We start from the raw sequence: 17653 nt of genomic DNA, 5'->3' as shown, positions 1-17653 counted from the left end.
TGACACCGTCAGAACAGGGACTCCATCCCAAAGCACACCATCGGGTGACACCAAAAGCACAGCAAAAGTCAGACCTGGATACGGTATTAAACCAAATTTGTACATATAAAAATAATTGTACAGAGGAAATATTTTCAGCAGAATACAATCTTTAAACATTCAAAAGAATATACAAAAGTAATTAAAAGTAGCTTTCTGCACTGAAGTGTGTGGTATGATTAAATACATCCAACACGGAGGGGGCGTGAAGACATCGCGTCAGCATGATGGCACAGGGGTGGCATTTGTGATAACAGAATACTTGATCTACCAGAATGGAAGAGGAATTCACAAAACATGGATAAAAACCAAAGCCTGGAAACCGCAACAAAAACACAGAAACAAAATGAAAATGTACTAAAATTTAATCATTCATAAAAGCTGTAATTTAATCTGTGACAGTAAAACACAAGAAGCAATATTAGAGTTGGTTTAGTATATTATATATTTTTGCTTTTAAAGCCATAGAAATCAGTTATCCCAGTTTTTTTCCTATAAAAGACCCATTTTTCCAAAGCATTATGCACAAACATTTTTAATTAGAATACAATGGCAGAATGAAAATAATGATATTCTGTAACTTTTAAATATAAAATGAAGTCAATGACTCAAAAAGTTATTTGTTGCAGTGAGTTCAAAGGGAAGTTTCAGATAATATATATCTATAGTTATAGATATAATGGTGGAATATTTTTAGTGCTCGATGGCGAGAAATTATGATAAAATGGTCAATATGAAATTTTAATTATAGTAGCAATACCTAACATTTGAAATGCATCCATGCTCCTTTGTATAATCATACACTAGAGTCAATTATATTTATTTTCACATCTGTTAACTGCTATTGCAAAGGAGGAGTACTATTGTCTTAAATTTCCAAGAGATATACACAGAGCAATTTCTTTTCCCAGGGACTGTGTGCAAACCATTTTAAGATCTAATTTCTTCTCGTAGTATATAAAAACAGGAGAAGATTCTTCAGATATGTTATTAATTTCCATAAGGTTTTGAAGTCGGGAATGCTGGCACTTTCCATTTAGGCAACAGTTCTTCATTCCTGCAATCTAGAGAAGAAAATAAATAAATAAATAAATAAAAGATGATGGAGGGATGTTTCTCATCCCACCGACGAGATGAATGATCTCAGACAAAGACCCAAAAGCTTCCCCAGACAACTGCCGGCACCCAGGCTTGTAAAAACACGCAGCATTTCAGCACGAGCTGCTTATCTTCCCCCTGTGCTGGGGTTTGGTCCTACCATCCTCCCAGTTCAGAGATACAAAAGAGACGAGGCTTTGGAAACTACAACTCCTCAAGAAACAAGCTCCTGTTTTATCACGACGGCAGCAGCACAGCCACAGCCACCGCCCTGTTTTCCTGCTGCGGTAACGACAGCCCCCTCCCAACCCACCTGCCTTTCCAGATGGGCGGCCTCCAAGTAGGTTTTGAATTCAGCAATGGACAAACAATTTCTGGGAGAGGAATTCTGCCTTTTATATTTTAAAATGCTTTGAAAGCCTAACAAGTTGGAGACCTCCCCGAGCCCTACACCAGCTGTCCAAAGCAGGCAATGAACTGGGAAGAGATTTACAAAGAATGAGGGAGACCCTGAAATATTTTGAGCATCTGGAGCAGGTCTGGGGTAGAAGGGAACGTTACAAGAGGCCTCATCAGTGCCTGACCGAACGCCCGAACTCCTTCAGCCATGCTGCCCTTGCAGTGCCACACTGCTGCTGGTGCCGGGCTTCGCAGCGCGGGATCGCAGGCAGGAGGGCGATGGCAGAGCCGCGCCAAGCCCGGCACGGAGCACGTTCTCCCCGCGGCTGGGGAAGCCCGTCTCCAAGAAGTCATCCTGGCTGACGGCACACCAGCTAAATTCAGCCTTATCACCTGAGGAACAGGAAAAGCCACTCCAAGACGGGCTCTTCGGTTTCTTTTCCTAAAGCCATTGTTTTCCCACAACCCTAAGCTATTATTTTCTGGCATTCAAAGCTCAGGATACGATACTAATTCTAAGTCATCAGAAGCCAGGTTAACTGCACAGCTCCACTTATCCTACTCAGTCACACCTAGGCTACGAAAATGGCCATCTAGAGCATGAACTTCAGATCTGGCAGCAGACAGCAAGCCACCTGCTTTCAGGAATTCCCAAAATCCTTCTATGGCCAGGAGTTTGTCTGGAACACTGCAGGACACGGGTACTTGAGCTGCTTTTGCCAGCTCTGCTGCACCTATTCATGAAACTGAAGAGCAGAATACAGAGCTGCTGCTGGGGCACAGACACCATCAGGAGCTGGCAGCCCATGCAGCCCAGGATGACAGAGGCTGCAGCCGGTGCAGCCTTTACTCCTCTCCAACGCATGCCCGCTGCGCTCGCAGGCTGAACGCGCTTTGCACTACAACCACGGCCCAGGACCACCTGCTTGCATTCTGCCCATGTCTTACCGCCCAGCACAGAGATGGGCCGCGCACCCCACGCCCTCCTCTGCTCAGAACAGTGCCACGCAGCACACTCGGCACACTCGCGTGCTAACACGCTGACAGCTCACAGGGCAGCCTAGGTGGTATTTCTGTCCAAAACCTGAAGCTACAGAAATGCTGTTTTCTTTCAGGAGTGCGATGGAACAGCTGCAGGCACACAGAGTACCCTGCCAAGATACACAGGAAGATTATTTATAACTATGTCCAACCTCGGGGTGGTTCTCTTTTTTTTTTTTTTTGGTGGGGAGCTTTTTATTTCTGTGCCATTGATATCCATATATCCATGTCCCACCCAAACCAATCACCTATCGGCCCTGTAACACCTAGGACTGAGGCGGCAGCTGCAGCAATAACACAAGTCATATAGATGCTACCAGATTTCAGCAGAGGATAAGCAGGAAGCAAAACTGAGCCACGGTGGCTCAGAGCAGTGTCACAACACAGAGGAAGAACCTGCAAGAGTAAAAAGGAAGCTCCTGCTGTCACACTCATCAACCCAAGCAAAAGGAGAAAGGGAGAGAAGTAGGTATTGCTCTGCCAGGTCAGTCAGTGCCACTGACCTTTTAAAAAAACAGGTCCAACAACTGCAGAAGTTTGTATTTGGGAGCAGACAGAAGAAAGAGGAGTGGAGGGAAGGGCAGCGAGTCCTCTCTCTGCTGGGAGCAGCCCACGGTCTGAGCGCCTGAGCTGCAGGAAGAATTCAGACACCTCTTACCTGGCTCAGAGCTGCTGCATGATGAGAGTCTAAAGCAGCAGACATGATTTCTTTTTAGGCTTCTTCTTTTCCACTGGTGTTTTTCTATTTATCTGTCTGACCAGGTCATAAAAGATCTGAAAATGAGAAACACAAATTGAAAAATCAAAGTGATAAGAACACTACACATGTCAAAAATTAGGCAGATTGGCAAACTGATACTCTTTCCTGGTGGCTGCAGTTTTATCAATTCATTTAAACTGCTTGCATTTACTACAACATGCTTTCAAGCAGCTGCTCATGGAACAAGAGAGCACAGAGCTCACAGCAGTGTGCAGAATATAAGGGAGCTGTAAACTCCTATCTTGCAGCATCCAGCTTTCTCCTTCAGGCTGCATACAACCAGAGGCTTCAGAGAGTACAGCAATGAAATGGCAACGAGTCCCTTGCTTTGGAAAAGTGGGAGAAAAGGAATGACAACAGGCTTTTTTAGAAGGCAGACATAATATCCGTAAGGATCATCTTCTCACTGGTGATCCCTGGGCTGGTAAGCGTCTCGGCAGAGCGCTGCTTCGCCAGCAGCAGCATGTTCTCACTGTTGTATGGAAAGGCATCTTTTTTCCTTGGCTGTCACCTTCAGAACCAGTCTTTGCTCACCCGCTGCATAGGATGTCGTGATAATTTCCCCCTTTGCCAAACAGATTTGAGCTGTTAATCACTTCACCTTTTTGCCTGGTCTAATCTTTTGAGTTTATTAATAAAACTAGCAAGTAGAAGCAAAACATCTGCCCTGAACTCAGACATTTCCAGACGGGGACGATTACAGGGGCCTCTTTCAGCTGCAGATACAAGTTTCTTGTGAACGCTTTTGCTGTGAGTTGTTTTCCCAGCAATACTCAACCCATTAATAGCAAAATGAGCTTTGCAAAAATGCTTGGAGCTGGGTCGCAGTATTGAGGAGAAATATTTAAACCTCCAGAAGGCTCCACCCTTGTCCTTGTTTACTTTCTTCCTTCCTGGAGTGGCTGACAGCTCACAAATTCTTGTTGATTCCAAGGAAATTCAGAAGATTAAGAAACAGTTTATAACAAATTGCAGCAACTGGTAGTTTAAGATTTTCCAGCTACTACCTACATGAAAAAGCACCCGTACACAGTTAAATAGTTGCAAATAAATGAACGTGACAAGTGGCTTTATCAAGTTCTCATGGAAAATATTTTGTAATATGCTACTGTCTTCTACTGTAAGCTTCCAGCAAAAGTAGCAGTCTGTACTCGCAAGAGGACACAGCCAAAATGTTCAAAAGTGTACAGATGAGACACAAAAGAAAAGTTTCTGTAGGATAAACCAATTAATAAGTGGCATCTCCTATGCTGATGCAAACCAGCTTTCAGTATTTAAGCCTTTACAAACAAGAGCCAGGATAATCTGAGTGTGATCATGATGTGCAGGAGTCGTCAGAATTTCTGGAGGCACCAACCATCTCTGCTCTGGCAAATGAGATCCTTGAATGTTTTGAGGCAGTTCCCTCTAACTTTCCCAGGGCTAAGGTAGGGGAAAAGATCCCTCAAAAAAAAAATATTTAGAGTTAGAGCACTTAAGTGCTAGTACTGACTGTAAGTACAGAAGTCTGCAACAAGGTTTGAGGAATGCCACTGTCTCTAAGGAAAGTCAGCGTGGTGCAAGAGCGTCACACAGACCACCAGAAGGACACCTGAAGTGCTGCTACAGAGATTGACACTGTATTAAAAACTTACTATCTGGATGAAAGGTTTGTCTCACTTCCAGCAAATGCGTGCAGAAATTTATCACCCTTTAGCCCAGATTTTAAGCAAGTTAGGAAGTCTAAAAGTAGTGAAAAAGCAAAACCAAAACCTAGAAAAATGCAAATGTTTCCTCAGTCCAAGAGCCAGCAGAACAAATAACCAGTACAGTAAGGTGCTCGATTCACAGTGCTTCTTCTCTGATATCCTCATCTTTTCATAACTAGACAGTATAAATTGGCATAAACCTAGAAAATTAAGATCACACTAAAACCAGCAACTGATCTTCCAGATAATTTTCTTCTCTATGATCTGAGTGTCACTGGAGGCAGTAGACATGACAGGGAAATACGGAGACGCAGGATTCACATGTTAGGGCTGACTGTATGTAAACCATGGGCATGCTTTCGCCCCAGGACAGCTCAGTGTTCTGCCCGTGGGACAATCCCCTTTCCCACACAGCTCTGGGGACAGCTTTAAGGCACCTCTGGCTAACGAGAGGTCAGTATCTGGCACAAACTGTGGAAATACAAATAAAACCAGAACTTGTTATACTCCATGGTGATCTGTTCAATGACGGAGCCACTAGTTTCCTCATTAACAGTCATGGTTTTACTACAGCTCAGACACACACACATGCACAAAAATCCCTTCTGGCAGGAGTCTAGCTCAGCGAGCTATATTTACCGGGTTAGATTAGTGCACACTACAGCTAGGCTAATCCCAGCCACAGGAGCTGCAATTCATGCAGCCCCGAGCTCCCTTCCCTTTCAACAGGGTAGCTGCAGTGCTGCACATGTCCCACTTGCTGCCAACTTAACGCTGGGTCCAGTCCAAGATCCGACTGCTCCTGCTTATCACACAGCCTCCTAAACGGTCCCAGTTATCTCCTGGCACCAAACCAGCTATGCTCAATGGGGTCACCTTAGCTTTTGTGCCTGGAAACCTGGCCTCTGTCACAGTCAGATAATTCACAGCAGAGAATAAAAACTTGGTGCCTGATGTCAAGCAGAGCTCCCTCAGCAGAACTACTCTACCTCAGGTAGCAGTAGGAGGCACACCGATGGCAAAGGCATTTCTCACCTAAACACGGGAAACTGCTTAAACAGGTATATGTCTGGACACGGTCTAGTATGTTAGTGGCTTAACAGAGGCGACCGTGATGGGATCTCTGCTTGAGCAGCCAGATGTACCAGGAATGTGAAAGGCAAATACTTCAGAAACAGCCAGCACTACACAGCACAAGTAATACAATGGGGCATAATCCACCTTCTACGTAGCAGCAGCAGCTATCTTGAAAAGGTACACTTTCCAGATAGTTTATCTGAGAGTCATCTAGTTAACCGGGCTTACTCAGGACCCTCCGCTATTCACACCCTCTTGACACAGGCTATAGAAAGCACTTATCTGCAGAAGTCACGCACCCTTACAGAGAGAAAGGAGCAGATCTCCTTAAAACAAACAGAAACCAGTAGCTAACACCCTGCATTGCAAGACTTTCTCAGGCTGAGATTTCAGAATCATCCTGAATCTTCCCAATCAAGAGATATATGAAGGACCACATGCTGGATTAATGCAGCATTCATGCTGAAGCAGGAAAGACAAGGGAACAGTTCATAGTTACCTCATTAACGTTGATTTTGGACTTTGCAGACGATTCTAGAAAGGCACAGTTACACCACTGTCTTGCTAAGTTTTGACCCTGTTCTTTGCCGACTACACGCTCTTCCTCCAGGTCACATTTATTGCCAACCAGAATCATTGGAACCTGAAGAGGAGACAAGCAAGGACAAGAGATGCATCAGCAAGTTAATGTACAACATGGACTGTAATACTATGGCTTCCAAAGGCACATGAGGAGGGAGGAAAATACAGACAGTATGAAAACCAACGAAAATCAGAAGGTCAGCAGAGCCGACAGACTGCTGGGAAAGGGTGGGAGAAAGTCCATACTACAGACACCCTGGTTCACAAAAATTAAACACATGGAGGACACCGTAAAACCAAATGGTAATTTTTCAGCATAATCTAAAGTTAGTAAAGATTTATTTTCTGGTCTCTGTATCCAACACCATTCTAGTAAAAAACTTCATTTCCAACTGAAATGCATTTCAGGACCTTCACATGACAGTAGGCTCAACTGCCTGCCGACTTCATCTATTTCAGGCAACTGAACATACAGCACGTGTTTTAAGACACACATTATACATTTCAGCCCCTCTGACCCGTCTTGTCAACCTGTTGTCAAGCCACACAGCAAGAAATGGAAACACCTTCGAAAAGCACTTCCCTGGACACGGAATAAAAAGGAACAGTCCTGTGCAGCCAAGCACTCCCACAGCCCTGTGCACAGGATGACCTGCCTTTCTCAGTTCAACACAATATCGCACTACTGACATGTTTTGCATGCACACAGAAAAGAGGATGTTCAGTACAAAAGCCACAAACGCTGTGCTTGGTATTTGCCAGCTTCGAGTAATTAAAATTTCCAGCTAGTGACCACCTAGCAGCTCAGCTCCTGAAAGCACATCGCTTCCAATAACTAACCTCATGCAATATTAAAACAAACATTTGATACATGTTCAACAGATTCATCCTACACCCATGGGGCAAACACAGGCAAATCATTTGTCCAAGACAATGATGAAAGGGCACCTGCCCTTCTCCTTAAGCCACTGGCCTTCTAAAGTGTCTGGGCGAGTCACCTTCTCGCTCCTTCATGAGAAAGAAAGTGCCTTGGGGAAAACATTTTCCTTGTGACATTTCCTACAGAAAAGCAGAGAAATTTAATACCGTAGGAAAACGACCTTGGCTGCGGTAAATGCTTATTACCAACATGTTTGCATCAGGCTGCGCAGAAAGGAGGGGTCCTTGGCTGACAGCCCTGCCACAAATGGCACAAGGGGCAACAGAAAGGACAGGGCTCTTGCTCAGCCATAGCTCACCGGTTTCTCACAGGGGCGGTGATTGTATTTGCTTGGTGCAGTGCGGAGCGCCAAGTACAACCTGCACTCATTAAGTTATAAATCCATTTGTCTCAAAGTATCAGGGTAAGCACTGGTGAGTGTAAGCAGTAGGAGACTTGCTCTCATCAGTTACGTTTAGATATTGAGTTAAAACTCTTTCAGGAGAAAGAAATAGGGCAAAAAGATTAAAACTAGTACTAAGACATCTTAGAAATTAAGGCCTGATATATAATTTCAGAAGGCCTTCTCTGCTTCTCAGGCAGTCTCTACCAAAACTGTAGCTCACCAAGAGGTCACAAATGGGTAGAAAAGACCTTAAACAAGCAAAAAGAAAACCCACTCAAAACACACACACAAAAAATATCTCTGTAACAACCCAAACTACCCACCCGCCGGTGCCATTTCCATACCTACACGGTGATGAGATCGCAGCGCAGTCCCGCCGCTGCCAGCCCCTCCTGCAGGACCCCTCCCCAGGGGCACCCAGCCTGACACCGCGCCCCAGCTCCAGCCCACGCGTTTTCACAGCCCGTTTGGAGACAGACACACAGTTCAGGACCGTCTACGCCTGAGAATTGCGGGTTACTTATCAGTCTGAAGTTTGCTTTTACCACCTGCATCTCTTAGATCGCAGGGGACAACACAGCCGGAGCTCAGGTGGATTCTGAAAGGCGAGCCCACAGCAAGGTCTGCAGGACGCGCTGCAGCACACTGCGTGCACACAGCAGCACAGCATCCTGTTTCCCTTACAGCGTGTAAAAGTAGAAAAAAATACCTAAAGAACTGCTGATAATGGGCGTGCACCCTGCTCCATTTCCTGAAACATTTAATTCTTTGAACAGAAAATGAGTACTTTCCAGCTGGAAAATACATCATTATCCACTTCCTTTGGTAATTTACAACACACTGTACATTTTTTATCTACTTCAATGTTAGTATTTGTAGTCTTTTCCCGATTCAACTACACTCAAGATTATTTTCTGTATTTAAAACTCACAGCCACACTGATTAGAAAGTGATCACATATTTATTTTTGAGAAGTTTTACTTATTACATCAGAAACCTGGAGTCACAATACAGATGAGGCAAATCCAAATAAAAGCTTATTTCGCATTAGAGACTGACAGGGTATTAACAACTATATCAGCTTAATCCCATTCTTTACAACTTTCTAGACAGTCGAGAGAAATTTTCTCACACCAAAACATGAAAATGTGTTTTCAACGTGTTCAGCAATAAAAGATGTGAAATAATAGGGAAAAAGGGTGATAGCTGGGTAAACACTGCAGCTTTGGAAGACATGAAAACCTGCATTGGGTTATTTCAAAAGGTTAACTGTTCACCATGGACCCAAACCCAGAGTTTGATGAACAACTAGCTTTGGATCATTTACTATTTCACGTAGAAGACTGAAATTTAAACTTTGTTAGACATATATAATTTAATGGCTTAAATATTGGGATTTAAAAAGACAAGTTCTGCAAGTAAATACAGGGAGGAGTGCATTTTCCTAACTCAGCAGAACACTGCTCCAATGTTCAAAAGGTTCTCAAGCTTGGATTCAACAAGTAACATCTCCCTAACAAAATAAATACGTGAATTTTAATAATTAAATCAAACCACTGAAGTAAAAATGAAAGCAACAGTCTCTATTGTCCGACGAACTTGACCAGCTTACAGTGCAAATTCCCCTCCAGCGAGTGCAGCTGAGCGAAGCGCTGGGCTCTGAGCGAGAGGCTAATAAAGGACTCGCGTTACCAGGGATTTATGCAAGCGTAATCCCTACCTAAATGAAAATCAGTTTTGCATAAATAGAAGTTGTGCTTGTTAAACCAAGGAGGGAACCAAAGCCATTCAAAACAAGGTAATCGGGATACGGGACAATGAAGATCCAGGAGAACAAAGCAGCCCGAGCGGTTGCCCTCGGCCGCCGAACAGCTGAGCTGCGGGCTGCGCCCGTCCCACCACACACTGCTCAAACTGCACCTTCCTGAATGGCCACTGAAATACAATGCACACTGCTTATTTAGGATTTGGCCTAAATACATGTGCCAGCCCTGTTTGCCTCTCACCACCGCTGCCCCAGCGCTGGACGGAGAGAAGGGCTGCGAGCAAGAGGCTGCTGCTTCCACCGCTCCGCTCCGGAGCCGCACGGCAGCTGACACAACCCGAAAGCAATCGGCATCAAAGTGGCTACTTTTAAACTGTCAGTGGAAAAAAACAGACAACCTTTTTCACACTCCTCAGGGCAAACCCCTGAATACATTACCAGCTGTTAGGCAAAAAAAAAAATAAATAAATATTCAGCTTCCTTTGGAGGAAGCCTACACAGCAAGAGTTCCCACTCATCTCCAACCAGCCACATGGCTACCACAGCAAAAGCCACCTGCAATCTCACCTACATCACATGTTTACAAATTAAAAACCCACCAAGGAGTCCCCTGTGGGAGCTGGGGCCTGAACTGGAAACATGGTAAATAGTTTTCTGTTTTCTTCTGTCAAACAGGACTGAATGCAAACTATCTTAATGTAATTTTTCCTTATTTTAAAAGGGTTTTAAACAACTAAAATTATGACCTTGCATCACTAGCCAAGGCTCTTTCAGAGTCTCTTAATGATTTAATTCATTAACTGTGTGGTCTCCTTAGGGTTACAGATTTTGTATGACAGAATGAACGAAGAGATCTGTTGAGAATTTAAAAGCCTCAGACTGAGGGTGGCCTGCAGAGTGCCATCACCGTTCACAGGGACGGGCACGCCGCAGTGCAAAGCTGAACCCTCCCTGCTCACATGTGCATGTCACAGGAGCAACAGACCCTTAAGCATCCTCCTTTCCTTCAGAACGGGATAAGCACATTTTAACAGGATAACCTAAAATCCTGTAGAAGTTTTGGTTCTGATGGATTTGGGTGGAGCTCACAAACCAAGAGACTCCGCACAGCTGCAGTAAGGGCATCTCTGCTTCACACGACAAGACCCAGGGCTTGGGGTCTAACAAACCGCTTCAGTTACTGGAGCGGAGGCGACCAAACAGGCTCCCATCCCTCCTTACCAGCATTCTTGCACAGAGGAATGAAAATAAAGGAACATTCTGTGATTTTTTAAAAAAAAAGGCTGTTAATACTAATGACAATTAAATTACAAAGCACAGTTTGGCCAATAAGCTGAATGTGTCCTTTCTATTTGCAGTTAAAGTTCATCAACCTGGATTATGACCCGTACGCCTGTGAACGGCACAGAGGGCGCAGCGTACAACACCGCCCCGCGCCAGCTGGAGAGCCCTCCCAGCTGACCTTCAGGAGACGCCATGGCTTTGGACTTCAACTTCTGCTTCGTACCTTTGGGAAAAGCAATGCTAGAGTCTCCTTTAAGACAGCTGCACACCTACTAAGAACATAATTACTGGCGAGTTCAACTGTTATTTTTCCTTAACTTTGAGGGAAATAAAGTACCACTAAAGCACAGTTAAAGAAGAAAAAGCAAATACTGGAGTTAAAAGGAGCGGGGCAGAAACTAAATGTTTTCAATCAGCTCCCACCATTTCCAAAGACTGTTACAGCTCCCAGCACATGTGAAGATCTGCTTTCACTATGCCCCTTAGCAGGTGTTGGACCTCAAACACCACCACTGAAAATAACAAACAATGCTAATGAAACTTCCTTCGACACTAAACTCTGCTATACAAGCAAAGAATATTCATAGAAATGTTGCTCACAAACTCCTGGATGTTTACGTACAGACACATTTTAACCATTTGCAGAAGAAAAAAATAGTCTACTTACATCTTCAGTGTCCTTAACCCGTAAAATCTGTTCCCGCAGGTCCTGTAAGTCGTTAAATGTGGACTGTGCTGTTATAGAATATACTAGTGCAAACCCCTGGCCATTCTTCATATAGAGATCTCTCATTGCTGTAAATTGCTCCTGGAATCAAATATTTTTTAAAAATAATTAGCTAGTGAATGCAGCTAACGAACATTTACAAAGAAACACTTTTACTGTAATGGACAAAAAAATACAACACCGTACAGCATGCATTTATATTTTTACTCCTTACAGAAATCTACTGATGCATGCAAATTTAATAAAAGCACTAACACATCTCTTTCCCTTTGCTCCCCCCCCCCCCAATAGAGAAAAAGACTTCTTGAAAAAATGGGAGAAAGATCAAGAAGAGCAATGAAAATGTATCTGCAGACAGACTGTTGTATGCCCCAAATATAATACAAGGTATTAAGATTTGGTTGACATATTTTGTAGTGATCTTCCATTTATTTTCTGATATGGTGTTAAGCACGAGTCTGCCATCGCAACAATTCCCCAGACAACAGATATGGACTGGAAATTCAGTTCCTCCTCTAACACCACATTGAAACAGGCCTAGGTGTCCCACACTCACGATTTACTGTGAGCACGACTGCGTGGGAAGGCACTGCCTGACCACCTCTGAACATATGCAATTGTACAGTAGTCATCTCTAGCATGAAAGTGGCTTAAAGGTTCAATGCAATGAAATGCAAGAGCAGGCTGGAAAATCTGTACCAGATCAGAGCTGCCTTTGTCCAAGCCTTTGAAAGGAAGCTTCACCAGAACTGTGTAACAATGATTTCTGCTTCCACGCCTTCACACTGCTGTTGATAGTTTTCAAAGCTTTCTAAATAAAACTAACTGTTAGGGAGCATGTCCTCCCCTTGTGATGTGCACTCAACCATTACAAGGTCTGTTTACTTAGTGACAGGCCTGTGTGTGGCTGTCGGTGACACTGGTGTGGCAGTAGGCGACACTGGCACGGCAAAGGGCGCCGCGGCGCAGCCCCGGCTGCTCCCAGGCTGGAAGGATGACATGGGCCTCCCAAAGCTGCAACGGCAGCGCCAGGAAGGTACCACCTGGGTAAAGGAGTATTCCTTGGCAGGTACAAAATCTTTCCTGGTGCAATCCTCTCCACGTACGCTGAGGCGACCTGCTGTGAGGCACCCCCTATGCACTGCCTGGAAGCAGCTTCAGTCTGTGTCTGTGTGCTCTGGCCACCTGCAGACTTCACACGTAAAATTATCCCGTATCAGTATGCTGATAGCGCGACGACGGTGGATGGCAGAGCAGAGGTGAGTGGCACAGCGTGCACCAACCTTTGTGTCCCAACACTGGGGCACCAGTTGGCAACAGGTTCACAACGCTGCTGGCAGGGCTGCAGAAGGCTCATTCACCACACTGGGTTTTGGTTTGCTTAACAAAAGCATCCCGTTTAAATTACTGCAGCTGATCTATTGGTTTTGCTTGGGCCGGATTACTGTTCTAGTCTAAGTTGTAATCTTAACATCTCATCATCTCATTCTTAACAAAGAAACCCCATACCAATTAGAAAAAGAAATTATACTTACTGTCCCTGCTGTATCGAGGATTTCAAGCATACACTGTTGACAGTCTACTTCCACTTGCTGGGGAAAAAAAAAAAAAGAGAAGAGACAAACACAATTAAAACTAAAATGTCTGAAATGGGACAGGCAAGAGGAATCTCAGCTTAATTTTTACTTCTGTCGCAAAGAGCTCTGTAAGCAAGCTGCCCAGCTGCACTTCACCAACACTAAGAGAAGCACCACTATTAGAGGATTAATTATGCCCCAAGCCAGGCATTTGGGTCAGCTCAGGGACTCTGCTGATTACAAAGGCTTAAATGAGCAGCTCATTGTAAACATCTCAACATAAGTGAGATAACATCCACCCTTACAAATCCAAGGACCTTAAACTTCAATTTCTTTTTGCTGCTGGGGGAGAAGGGAGTAAAGAAAAAGAAAAAGTAAAATATTTAGTAATCCTCACAGTTAGGCTTAGCAAGCCTTCCACTCACTGAGAAATGTCTCAGATCCAACAACGGTAATTCCAGGAAAGTCAAATAAATTTAAAAGCAGAATTCATCACACAATTTACATTTAATTATCACAGGCACAAATGCTACAGGATTTCATTTTATGTTTTGGTGCCTTTAATTATGGTAACATTTATGCTAATCTGTAAAACAATGGATTACTTGACATCAATCGAGTGAAGAAAGCGGCTCTGTTGGTAGAATTACGTAACATGGCAGCATCAGGGATCCTGACAAGGACTTTTGCTCAGCAATTACAAGCCTGCATCTAAAACAGCTGTAAAGAATTCTATATGCCTTCAAACCAAGCAGAATGCATTTATACTACATGGCAAATTAGCCATTCCTAAAAGAAAACAACAAAAGGCAACTGCTATGCTACAGTAATATAACCTCTGTGATGAATGGTGTATGTATCCTCTGTAACAACTCCTACAGGTAGCACACATGTAGCAAATATGGGTATCTTTTATGTTTTGAAGTAATAATTATATGCCAAATTACAGCAAACAGATCTGAGTAACAGTCTGACCCTAGTTTGGTTGAGCTGTTTCTATCCCCAGGCATCAAGCAGAAGCACTGGCAGGAGGACAGGCAGTACATTCACCTGCCAACCACCACAGCTCATATCCCAGTACAAGTGGAAATTGGTGATGGTTCAGGAACACACACCAGACTGATCTCTGGGCAGGTGTAGTAACCTCTAATGAAGAAACAGGCAAAGAGTGGAGAGCTGCAGCCTCAAACCACCTCAACTTGAGTCACCGGAGATTTAAAGTGAAAGCTCATGGATGTATGGAGTAACACAGGTTTAATCCTCCTGTTAAACAGAGCTAAGTTAGGGAGCAGCCCAATTAACAGCAAAATTTGTCATTCCCTGGTAATAAAGCTTTATAGTAGCCGATACAATTTGTCTGATTGCATTCTGATGCCCTAAGCTAGCAAGCTCCCTTTGGCTTTACAGAGTACTTATCTGCATGAAGCCATTTCCAAGACTGATGCTTTTCTACTCATCGCTTTCCTGCTGCGCTTTTATGCAGCCATTACATTTTCTCAGAAAAGATCCCTTCTCATTCCGATAAGCTTTTGTTGCACTATTAAAAAGAAGCGAGCTCTCTGAGACTTGAAAGAAATAAAAATGATGTTATTTTACCTTTCTGTATGAATCTTCTATTGTTGGGTCATATTTTTCAACAAAAATTCCCTGAACAAACTGTACAGTCTGAGGAGAAAGGAAAGAATAAAAAAGTTAAGTGAACTGAACAGGACCAGTAACATTTACCAAAAAGCAATTCATGAAAAAGTAACACCACAAAAACTACTCAATACTGCTGTTAAAACTCAACAGAGCACAAAAAACCACACAAATTTTCAATTTTTAAAATTAAAGTTTGCATACATTCTCTTGTTTTAAGAACCGCTTTATTCAGGCTTTTTTTCCAAACTTTTTTGAAATGTAAACCATTTGCTTGCTTGCTTCTTTCATAGAAGATTATATCCTCAAAAATGTCTTTACTTCACATTGACTTTAGAAGACTAAAAACCACCAAATATGGAAGACTTGAAATTTAATCAGAAGATCTGGCAATCTGTACAGTGTGGAAAAGTACGGTATGGAAAATCCACATTTCAACTCAAATCATAGTAGAGTTACAGTGGAGCTACCCTGAATTACATGCCCTGAGCACAGACATATTTCAGAGCAGCAAGTTAAATCTGGAGTGTCTCCAGATACTCAATTTGTATTGAACCACTAAAGGAAGAGGCATCATTCATTTCAAAGAGGAAGTCTTTCTTCTATATAATTATTGAAAGCAAATCTACTCCAAACATTCCACCCAGCTGTCATTCGGACGTGGCCCGTCTCTGGACATGCAGGCTCTGTGCGTGGCGTGCTTTGGCTCCTGTCAGCCCGCAGCTTTACTGGTCCTCTGCACGGCAGAGATTTCCGTTTCTTTTTGCCCCGCGTCCCCACGCTCTTACCTACAATAATCTGTAATAACAGTACTGCAGCACAGGAGTGTCCAGAGGTTGCGCTGATGTTGGTAAAACAAGGTGGTGTGTGTTTGTAAAATTAAGCGCCAAGATCCCAGCACTTAATTTTGTCTCTTTAAAATCAACAAACACACCAACTACCTTTTGCCAACTGAATTTCCCACAAGTTTTTAAATACAAATCCTGCAAAGTTGCTACCTGTTTTGAGAAGCTGTATTTTATCTGGACGGAAGGCTGAGACTTTTTTACAAGAGTGTTCACACTTGTCATGCAAGTACTTGCAAGCTTTTTGAGTGTCATATGCCAGATACACATAGAACATCTTGCTGTATGCTGGAAACTGAGCAGTTCTTCAGTTTGCTTTCTTTTATCATAAGAAGAAAAGATTTCTAGCACTACCTCATTTAAAAATCATCCTGTATCACTAAACCTTTTTCACACTCTAACAATCAAAGCCTTTGCTTCTCCAATATTTTCTTGTCACACTGAATGGTTGTCCCAGCCTGCCTTTCAGATAACAGATCTCAGCAAAATCATCATCTTAAGATACCACTATTAACGTGGATTAGTGTTATACCGGCAATGGAAACCAATAATAGTAATTGTAGATTACAGATGACATTTTAGGATTCTCAGCAGAGCTGCTAATCTAAGAGGATCCAAAGAAGGTTTCTATTTGCTAGGAGGCTAACATTCGAGCACTGAAGTCTGTCACATCTGTACCACTCTATTCTGGGAACTGTGTTTGCGCACCAGCCTTCACTGTGGGACTCTTGACAAACCACTCACGACATTTCAACTTTCTACAGTAACACTCAAGAGTCTTATTTCATATCCACAAACACAGTATTGCTCTGAAAGAAAATTAACTGAACCCACGCATTCTCTTTTCAAGTTGTTTTATTTCCAATAAATCGCTGTTCTAACTTTTGTTATCTCAGCGGGTGCTTGTGTGTTCACACAGACATCACTTACACACAAGCATAACTACGACAATATTCAGCTTCATTCATAACCTATGTTACTATGTAATACTCTTGATCTCTGATGTATTTCAGAGTATAGGTGAAAAGAGAGGCCCAGGGAGAAGAGACAAATCTGGGGTTGTTTTCAGGTTATGCATGGATCCAAGACTTTTATAACTTTCCCTTTGTTTGGGGGTTGTGCATCCCAACTTCAGTTTCCAGCTCTATGTAAGAACGATGCACAACTGGATACTCTTGGTAATACTGTCTACCCACTGACACTCCAGAAAATTTTTACCCTCAAATCAGGAGAAAACTACTGCACAGGAAACAAAGAAGTTACAAAATAACTGTGCCTTAATAACGGTGAAGTTTTTTCTGCTATCCCGTCATCCTTACCAAAAGGCACAATCAGCATCATATCAGCACAGAAGAGTTAGAACAATAAGGAGGATTTGCAGTGAAACAACACCATCTTGTAACCTACACTCTCAATGAAAACACACAACTGAAAACGAACACCAGCCCCTTTGTCAGGCAGTTCAGTTTATACTGTTTGAATAAAGAAATTTTAAAGTGACCTCTGTATTATCTGAAATTCCACCTTGCAACCTTTCCTTGCTAAGGCTTGAAATAGGTAGACAGTCATCTTGAAAGCTAAATATTATTCACTCTTAGCTGCTAACTGGCACTTATTGTGTCCTGTTACAAACATAATGGATCAATGTTGCATATGAATTACAATATATGCTTACTTAGCACCCAGATTTTCAAAAGGAATTTAACTTTTGTTTACCAGACTCAGTATTTGCATTTCAGCTTTTAAAAAGGCCAGAGATGGATGCTGACTAAGATTTCACATCACAAATAAGGAAATTAAAGTATTTC

General features: G+C 43.0%; 1 protein-coding gene across 5 annotated transcripts in view; it reads right to left on the bottom strand.

The window, feature by feature from the left end:
• Positions 1 to 386: 386 nt before the first annotated feature.
• The window catches only part of RAP1A (RAP1A, member of RAS oncogene family), a 42177-nt gene continuing 24910 nt past the window's right edge, over positions 387 to 17653 (bottom strand). For all 5 annotated transcript variants that reach the window (XM_080367711.1, XM_080367709.1, XM_080367712.1 and 2 more), the window contains 6 exons: positions 14959 to 15027; positions 13321 to 13377; positions 11726 to 11866; positions 6602 to 6745; positions 3236 to 3351; positions 387 to 1103 (listed from right to left, as the gene is read on the bottom strand). In XM_080367711.1, the coding sequence (XP_080223837.1) occupies positions 3265 to 3351; positions 6602 to 6745; positions 11726 to 11866; positions 13321 to 13377; positions 14959 to 15027 (498 nt within the window). In that variant the 3' untranslated portion in view covers positions 387 to 1103; positions 3236 to 3264. The remainder of the gene's footprint in view (positions 1104 to 3235; positions 3352 to 6601; positions 6746 to 11725; positions 11867 to 13320; positions 13378 to 14958; positions 15028 to 17653) is intronic.

This window comes from Falco punctatus, assembly GCF_963210335.1.
Source record: "Falco punctatus genome assembly, chromosome: 17".
NCBI classification, from domain to species: Eukaryota; Metazoa; Chordata; class Aves; order Falconiformes; family Falconidae; genus Falco; species Falco punctatus.
Note: the sequence above shows the minus strand (reverse complement) of the source record. Positions and strands in the feature narration are given on the sequence as shown.